Source organism: Sinocyclocheilus grahami, unplaced genomic scaffold (assembly GCF_001515645.1).
Source record: "Sinocyclocheilus grahami isolate Dianchi unplaced genomic scaffold, SAMN03320097.WGS_v1.1 scaffold283.1, whole genome shotgun sequence".
Classification (NCBI taxonomy): domain Eukaryota; kingdom Metazoa; phylum Chordata; class Actinopteri; order Cypriniformes; family Cyprinidae; genus Sinocyclocheilus; species Sinocyclocheilus grahami.
The window spans coordinates 1,828,385-1,837,592 of NW_015505462.1; the positions used below are offsets into that span (position 1 = coordinate 1,828,385).

The window sequence follows — 9,208 nt, forward strand, 5'->3', positions numbered from 1 at the left end:
GAAACGGTTGTCCATAAAATGCATTGCTGTTCTGTTGTAAGTAATCTTAAAGATTCCTAAATGCATCTACTTCCGGAAGGCCAAATAAAGTGCTTTTGCACTGAAACACACAGCGTCTTCCTGACATGCTGCTTCAACACTAACTGCGGTTACTGAAACCACGCCTTCTTTCTTTGCGTGCACATTTGGGCGCATTATGCAAATATTTCCACATAGTGAGGTAGATATGTGGGGGCATGTTAGAACGAGCCGTTTTAGGGGGGCGTGGCAGAGTCTTAACTTTGATAAAGAATATCTCTTTGGTTTTGAGACTTTAGTCTTTGCAACTTCAGGGATCTTATCTATGCACAATCAGCTTGTAACACGAGAAAGGAAAACTTGAAATCGCATTATATGACACCTTTAAGTGAATGAGAATGTGTTTAGAGTTTTGCAAATAGAGTGCATGAGATTTGCAAATAGAGCCTAACTGCCTGAACGTGTTTAAGGTTTAGCAGAAAGAGTGCTTTATTCAACAAATTGGTTTAAGGTAATGAAAATTTGGTTCAGAGATTGGGGTTTAGAGTTTTAGCATGCAATAACATGTAATGCAACACACAATTTTTGCATTCATTCATTCATAAAAAAAATAAAACTAATTTAGCCACAGAATATAAAAAAAAGAAAACATTAGACCCATGATGACCTTTGAATGCAAAACAACTCACTTCCTCATTTACAAGCAGCGCATGTAAACAATGATTACTGCTCAACAAACCTTGTCCAGATCTATTATTTGGATTGGTATGAACTTTGATCTTGTGTACAGAAGTGAACTATTACAGTGGTTTATGACTATTAGCACTAATAGCACTAATAGCAAGGCTCTACGTATGAAGTGTTTAATGTACTTCACCAACCAAAGAAAAAACGAATATGTTTAGGGGATCAATATGGAATGTATTGTTAGATTACTGTGATTTAGCTTTTATGTAAACCTCATTTAAACCAAACTTAGATAGTCTAATACACTGTAAGACCTGATGTTAACAAACTATAACTATATAAACCAAAAACTCCCAATTCAACAGATAACAGCAAGGTTTAATATGGTTCCTTAAATATATGTCAACATAAAAATGAGTGTGCAGAGCAAAGCTATACTGAACATTACAACGACATTTGGCTTAGGGCCCCCATCGTGCTTTTAGTGGCATACGGGATCAGCTCCTACAGGCCTGTCCTTTGGGAACAGTTAGAAGAACCAGTGGCTAAGAAATTGATTATTTATCAGACTGGCACAGGCACATAAATTGGTCCAACATAGAGGTTTGACAAACTGTTGAATATTGAAGGCTGATCAGGTGTAAAATATAACCCATCTATCCAGCAGAATTATGCTCTTCTCTCTTCTCTCTTGGCAACCTTCAGTCATACTGAATGCAACATATGGAGAAAAAGAAAAGGTACATTACCGTTTAAAAGTTTGGAATCGGTAAGAAGTCATCTCTTATGTTCACCAAGACTGCATTTATTTGATCAAAAACACAGTAAAACAGAAATATTATTACAATGTAAAATAACTGTTTTCTGTTTTAAAGGGGTCATATGATGTTGCTGAAAAGAACATTATTTTGTGTATTTGGTGTAATGAAATTTTTGCGGTTTAAGTTTCAAAAAACACATTATTTTCAACATACTGTACATTATTGTTTCTCCTCTATGCCCCGCCTTTCTGAAACGCGTCGATGTTTACACAGCTCATCGGTCTTAAAAGCGAGGTGTGCTGTGATTGGCCAGATATCCAGTGCGTTATGATTGGCCGAATGCCTCAAACGTGAGACGGAAATGTTACGCCCCTCTAAATTTTAGCGGCATCTAGCGGTGAGGTTGCGAATTGCAACCAACAGCTCAATCCCCCGCTCACCCCTCCCTTTAGAGAAGCTACGGTGGCCGACACAGGTAAAGATGTCGTCGGTATAGACAGCAGAGAGCAATGAGATTTCTTTACAAAGGTATACATTAAGCAATTATATTTACTTAATTATTTAATAAATTGACGTTATTGCAAATAATAATGTACTTGTTCATCATTGTGTCAGTGTTTTATTCGCAAGAACAACAAAGTGACGAAACGCGCTCTGTAGAGCAGTTTGTCCATTTAAGGCTACTGTAGAAACATGGTGGCGACCATGTAAGGAGACCCGCGGTGTATGTAGATATAAATAGCTCAATCTAAGGTAATAAAACATAACAGTTCATTAAGTAAGGTATTTATACACCTCTGAAAACATAGTTATGTATATTATATTGCATTACTGTCAATATTACACATTGCACCTTTAATATATTTTAGAGTGTCATTTATATATGATGGCAAAACTGAATTTTCAGCAGTCATTACTCTAGTCTTCAGTGTCACATGATCCTACAGAAATCATTCTAATAAGCTGATCTGGTGCTCAAAGAAACATTTCTTCTTATTATCAATGCTGATAGTGGTTGTGCTGCTTACTAGTTGTGTGGAAAACGTGTCACTTTTTTATCAGGATATAAATGATAAAATATATATGTAAAAACAATAACAGGATAAAAAAATATAATATAAAGTTTAAAAGAACAGCATGTGTAAATGTCTTTACTGTCACTTTTAATAAATTTAATACTGATTTAAAGTATCCTTGCTGAATAAAAGTATTAATTTCTTTTTTTTTTTTATCTTACTGACCCCAAACTTTTGAACGGTATTGAATATGTTTCACCTATTTTGCTAACTTTAGTCACATGCCTCATTTAAAAAACAACTTCCTCCAAAGACAATGTCAGCAAATCCAAAAGTGCAAAATGATTCAAAGCAAAGACTGTTTCTAATGAAAAATGTGCCTTTTTTTTACTAATCACAGAGCTATCACTGTACACGTGATTTCTCAGGACCTATTTCATTGATAGACAGAACATCTGTAAGTGTGCAACAAAATTCAAAACATGAGCCTTTAACATCACAAGGCAATTTTAAACAGCATGTTAAACAGCAAAAGCCCATGAGTAAATATTGAAAGTGCAAAAAGTCTTGCTAGTGCAATTGGTCCTTCAGTCATATCAGTACTATTTGTGGTTAACAGTAAAGGCCATTTTGATTGATGTATCAAACACTCTATGACACTTAAGTCTCTTTAAACAAGTTCTACTATAGCTACAGATTCCTTCAAACATGCCAATAAATATGCATTTGTAAGGCAGATTTTTCTGGAAGGTTAAACAACAATATCCCTTCATAATTGTGGTAACTACTGAAAACATATTCAGACAGCTCTGCAAAACAATCAGCCACATAATTACATGAACTTTTGGAAGCTGCACACAATTTTGATGTACACAGTAGGTGTGTAAATGACTGTGGTGTATGGTTTAGGTTTGGATGCATCTTTCTGGGTAGCTCCACCCACATTACAATCTCACTGGTCTAAAATGTAGCCTCACATAGTATATTAAACATCCATCATGTTCTGATTTGCTATGATTTTTGTTGTTTCAGGCAGTGCTTCAATTCGGACGTGTTGTACTGATTGCTCCTCCTTGGTCTGGCACCAGTGATCGATCCCTTGATTCACCTAATATGCTTCCCTGAGACAGGAAGAGATAGCTCTTTTGATAAAGTCTGTGGTCCTCTGATTAGTGCAGATCTCTAGGCAGTCCTCTCCGGCAGTTTATGTTGCCGAACGCTGATGATTTCGACAAAAGAGGTAGTCACAATATCACACAGTGAAGCTTGTGAGAACTCATGGCTCTGTCTCCACGCCACTTTGTCTTTTTCTTCTTTTTCAGACTCCGTTCTGGAACTTGCTGTCTAGAAATGCAAAGAATGAATGAAAGATCATTCTTGTGTCAATATAAAAATAACTGACTGAAGTGTGTCAGTATAAAAATAATGGATTCAAACGTTAAAGTGAACTCAAAAATGTCTGGGTAGGCAGAGGTAGATGATAACATTTTTATATTTCACTGCATATCAACCTAATACATCATTATGAAAAGACAAACCCATATCTGAGATCATGAGTTTTATTTACCTGATAACTCTGACTAGTTCATGAAAGGCTCTGTCCACATTCATCGGAGGATCCTTGGCACTTGTTTCAATGTAAGTAATCTGAAGAAATGGTTAAGAAATAGAAATTACTGCAAGGAAGTCACTCATACAATTTCCTTCAGCCTTTAAAAAGAGCAGAAGTTCCTTAACCACTTTAAAATGTGAGTTTTACATAGTAAAGTAAGATTTTAAGTACTGAAAGTGTTCAAATCTTTTGATAAATGCAATGACTTATTACGTATACAAGATCAGATTCATTACAAAAATATACACTACTGTTAAAAAGTTTGGATTCAGTAAGATTCAATTTTTTCAAAAGAAATTAATACTTTCTTTTTTTTAGCAAGGATGCATTTAATTGATCTAATGGCTGCTGAAAATAATTTTAAATTGTAATAATATTTTATAGTATTACTGTTTTTCTGTATTTTGATCAAATAAATGCAGCCTTGCGAGCATAACGCATAGAAAATCTGACAGACCTCACATTTTTGAACAGTACAGCATATTTATGTTTATTGTTATGTCTATGTGTTTTTGCATGGGGATGGATGCTCCAAAATGACAAACAAAAAGCACCATCAAATTATTAGTTGTAGTAGAGGCTGAAATTCGCCCCCTCTTACACAGAAGAAAGTCATACTAGTTTGGAATGGCATGAGGGTGAGTATATCATGACAGAATTTGTATTTTTTGGGTGAACTAACCGTTTAACCACTGTCAGTCAACACAAATACACAAACATCCCACTGTTGTCAGTCCTGCATAAAGTAGTGCTCTGATCTAGGTTGGACTCACATTGTGTTTGGCGGCCATCTCACAGCCCTGTTCATTTGTCACTTTCCTCAGATGCACTAGGTCCACTTTGTTAGCCACCAAAACCATGGGGAAAGATTCCCTGGTGGAGACACAAAAGAAATGTAACATTATTATTTTTTTTTCTTTTCTCAAAACAAAAAGGAGTAAGGAATATTTTGAGATGTCAAAAATGTGTTGTGAACTTGAGTTTTGTATATGGCGGCCATCTCACAGCCCTGTTCATTTGTCACTTTCCTCAGATGCACTAGGTCCACTTTGTTAGCCACCAAAACCATGGGGAAAGATTCCCTGGTGGAGACACAAAAGAAATGTAACATTATTATTATTTTTTTTTTCTCAAAACAAAAAGGAGTAAGGAATATTTTGAGATGTCAAAAATGTGTTGTGAACTTGAGTTTTGTATGAAGGACACATGATTTCTAACCGGTCTTTCACTCGTAGGATGAGCTGGTGAAAACGATCGACGTGTTCAAAACTGGCCTTGTCCGTCACAGAGAACACAATGAGGAAACCGTCACCAGTCCTCATGTACTGCTCTCGCATGGCGCTGAATTCCTCTTGACCTGCTGTGTCTAAAACTGCAAAGAGCAAAGGCAATGGCCAGGTTATATACTGTGGTCATATTATACAAAGAAAAATAAAGATATTAAAATATTATCAGAAAAATATTTGATCTCTTTCTATATACAAATAATATTCTCAATATTTTCTACCCTCCATCAGAGTATTTTTGCATAAACCAACTAGTCTTTAGAAAGCAGAATGAAACATTGTCATGTATATTTTAGATAATTTATTATTTTCCTTTTTTCTCAGACCTAAGCTAGCATGGACCGACTTCAACCAGTTATAAACCATTTAAAACTGCTACCAACTGAAGTAGGTTTTAGCTGAATTTTCCATTAGCCATGATTTTTCTTGAGTTCTAATGAAGCTTGATACAGGCCTACTGATAAGGCTGCAAATACACATAACAGCATGGGAGCACTAGAAGCATGAATATTACATATAATACAGAAAAATACTACACATAATGAGATATTGGCACATACCATCCAAAATAGCCCACTGGCCATCGATCTCAAGGATGCATTTAATTGATCAAATGGCTACTGAAAATTATTTTAAATTGTAATCATATTTTATAGTATTACTGTTTTTCTGTATTTTGATTAACTAAATGCAGCCTTGCGAGCATAACGCATATCAAATCTGACAGACCTCACATTTTTGAACAGTACAGCTTATTTATGTTTATTGTTATGTCTATGGGTTTTTGCATGGGGATGGATGCTCCAAAATAACAAACAAAAAGCACCATAAAATTAGTAGTAGTAGTAGAGGCTGACATTTTTAATGAGTTCTAATACAGGCCTACTGATAAGGCTGCAAATACACATAACAACATGGAAGCACTAGAAGCATGAATTTGACATATAATCCAGAACAATACTACACATAATGAGATATTGGCACATACCATCCAAAATAGCCCACTGGCCATCGATCTCTGTGTGTTTCAAGTAGGAGTCTTCAATAGTAGGATCATAATCTGGCACAAAAATCTTTTGGAAAAACTGGATTGTAAGAGCACTCTTTCCCACGCCTCCATCTCCCACAACCACCAATTTGTATGTTGGGAGGTTGTCGCTAGGGACCGCACTGGTTGCCATGATAACAGCTACACCTGAGGAGTGAGAGGAGAATGTTATCCCTGGTCATTATTTAGGCTTAAGCATTAAGTAGATGACAGTTATGATGGCTTCTCTGTTATACATGAAATAAAGAAGCTAAAAGTACAGATGAAAAGTTCAAATTAGGTTTTCTATGGTTTGGGAATAGTTCTGCCGAGAGCTAATGTAGGATATAGAGATGCATTGCAAAGGGTATGGTCTAGACGCAGGCAGTGTGGTTCTTTGTAATTGCTGTTATTCTCACAACACAAGCCTTGAAACTTCCAAACCCAAGTATATTTTATTTATGATTAAAAATATAAAATGTTTTTTATAAAATGTGTATATATATAGCTGTTCCTGTGGCTCAGTGGTAGAGCATTGTGTTAGCAGTGCAAAAGGTTGTGGGTTTGATTCCCAGGGAACACACATACTGGTAAAAATGTATAGCCTGAATGCACTGTAAGTCACTTTGGGTAAAAGTGTCTGCTAAAACCATAAATTATATATATATATATTTTTTTTTGTTAGAGATGATCATTATTAGCATTACATACAATATATACATAACATACATTACATATATCTTTAAATACAAAAAAATATCCTTGATTCTGGTACAGAACATTAAATATCTCAAATGTACCATAAAGTACAAATGCACCACATATTTGAAACATTCATGCTTCCATTCCCTATTAAGACAATATACATCAAATATCAAGAGAACATAGACTGGCTGTGTAAAACTATTTATCAAGTGCCCCTATGTTATTATGTACAGACTTATGGTGAAATAACCATTTGAACCTAAAAGTTGTATGATTTAAGAAGAAGTGACGATAAGAAGTGACGTGACATGTGGCCAAGTATGGTGTCCCATACTCAGAATTTATGCTCTGCATTTAACCCATCCAAGTGCACGCACACACACACACACACACACACACACACACACACACACACAGAGAGAGAGAGAGCATAAATAAATAAAGTAAAAGTGAAATCACATTTTCTTACCTAAAAAGACAACTCTAGCAGAGTGAAGAGTTTGAAGAACTCAGTTAGGTTAACGAAGAAGTGTTTGCCCGGCCCGTGAGCAGGGCAGCGTGTGCTATTCAGGAGGAAAAGTCTGTCGGTGGGTGACGGCCGCCCCTTCCGGCGGCCCACAATGTGAGGAAGGAGTAGGCTAAACTTCCTTCCTAAATCCACCAGGCCTGGATATTTGAGTGTTCTTGCCTTCATAAGGGAACCATGAGACACCTCTGTACTGCACTGTACTATGTACTGTAGCTGCAGGCAATAGGTGGAGTTCCTCCAAAAATGAAAATGGTCATTTATTCCCTCATGTTGTTCTTTATGACTTTTTTCTTTCTTTCAGTGTTTTAACTCAATTTTATTCATCAGCAAGTAAATTCAAAATGGTTGATAAAGTGCAATGAACTTATCACTGTGAATTATAACTTTACTATTATAACAGAATAAATAAAACTGAGAAATAATCACAGGGTTATAACCATAAAGTGTTGATCTGATCTTTTCACATTCAGATAAATCTATAAAAAGTCAGAATTAAGACATAAAAAGAAGACATTTTCTTTTTTTTTTATGTCATAATGACTTACTATCTAATAATTATGACTTTTTATTTTCCAATTATGATTTACTATAGCATGATTTCACATATGCTTTTAATATTTATAAACAATTGTAGACGCTCTAATTGCCTTTTATGCTTACACAGAACAGTATTGTTTCTAGTATTGTTTAAAGTCTTTTATTAAAAAATGGTTTGGAGCCAGGCCATTTAACTTCATTTAAATCATCATTTATTTTATTTTCTAAATGTATCATTATATTCTTTCCACCCTGCTGTAAAGCTGTATTTAGTTTTCTCTTTATAAACGCTTTGTAAAGCGCCAACCCAGGCGTCAGCCAATCAGATCACCTAATGCAAATACCCCAGCGCAGACGCTAGCCAATCGCGTTCATGCAACACCAGAAGACTAATGTGATTGGCTGTTGTCACTATGAGGGTCGCGTCAGCGCCAAGCTTCAGAAACGCCCTCCGTCAAGCGTTAAAGCGCTGACGCCCCGTGTGAATGGGGCGTCATTCAATTCAGTTACATTATCTCATTTAATAATCACTTATGATGATCACAAACAATGGCAAACTGAATCCGAGGGGTATAAACTGACATTCATGAAAGGTTTATATCTGAAATGACACACATGATTGTGATTCTGAGTACTGATCATTTAAATGACAATGATCATCAAAAACCATCATCAAACTCTGGCAGGAAACTTACCAGAGATGTGTTGGTTGATTTACCAAGTGTGCAAAAACCCCGACTCCTCCTCGACATCCCTGTGTATTTGAGACCAGAATAAGCAACGGGCTCTTAGTAAACACAGGGTCTTCCCTTCAGTTTAAATGAAAAATTAAGACATTTTCCTCCGCCCACAATCTTCACAGCTCAACTGCTGATGCTGTAAATAGAATGGATTAGACGGAGTGGATGCGTTTCTTTGGCCAACTTTTATAGTACTTTCACTGTGTTTTTAACTTGCAGCATTACACATCTGATGCAAACAAGCGTGAATATATTCCCAGAACTTTTGCTAAAACCCCCGTCTTCTTCAA

At 35.9% G+C, this 9,208-nt stretch overlaps 1 protein-coding gene across 1 annotated transcript; it reads right to left on the reverse strand.

The window, feature by feature from the left end:
• Positions 1–2,863: 2,863 nt before the first annotated feature.
• On the reverse strand, positions 2,864–8,969 carry LOC107600440 (ras-related protein M-Ras). The gene is made up of 6 exons (XM_016292331.1): positions 8,874–8,969; positions 6,369–6,575; positions 5,313–5,466; positions 4,868–4,967; positions 4,050–4,129; positions 2,864–3,826 (listed from the first exon to the last, which is right to left on the reverse strand). Exons 2-6 carry the CDS (start codon positions 6,559–6,561, stop codon positions 3,727–3,729), a joined length of 627 nt encoding a protein of 208 aa, XP_016147817.1. The 5' UTR covers positions 6,562–6,575; positions 8,874–8,969; the 3' UTR covers positions 2,864–3,726.
• Between the last annotated feature and the right edge of the window lie 239 nt (positions 8,970–9,208).

Bases quoted from the DNA above. Each gene is read 5' to 3' on its own strand.
- LOC107600440 (XM_016292331.1), bottom strand. From the start codon at position 6,561: ATGGCAACCAGTGCGGTCCCTAGCGACAACCTCCCAACATACAAATTG. The intron at 5,467-6,368 runs GTATGTGCCAAT...TGCTCTTTGCAG, and splicing joins CCAGTGGGCTATTTTGGATG to TTTTAGACACAGCAGGTCAA. The intron at 4,968-5,312 runs GTTAGAAATCAT...TGTCTCCACCAG, and splicing joins ATCCTACGAGTGAAAGACCG to GGAATCTTTCCCCATGGTTT.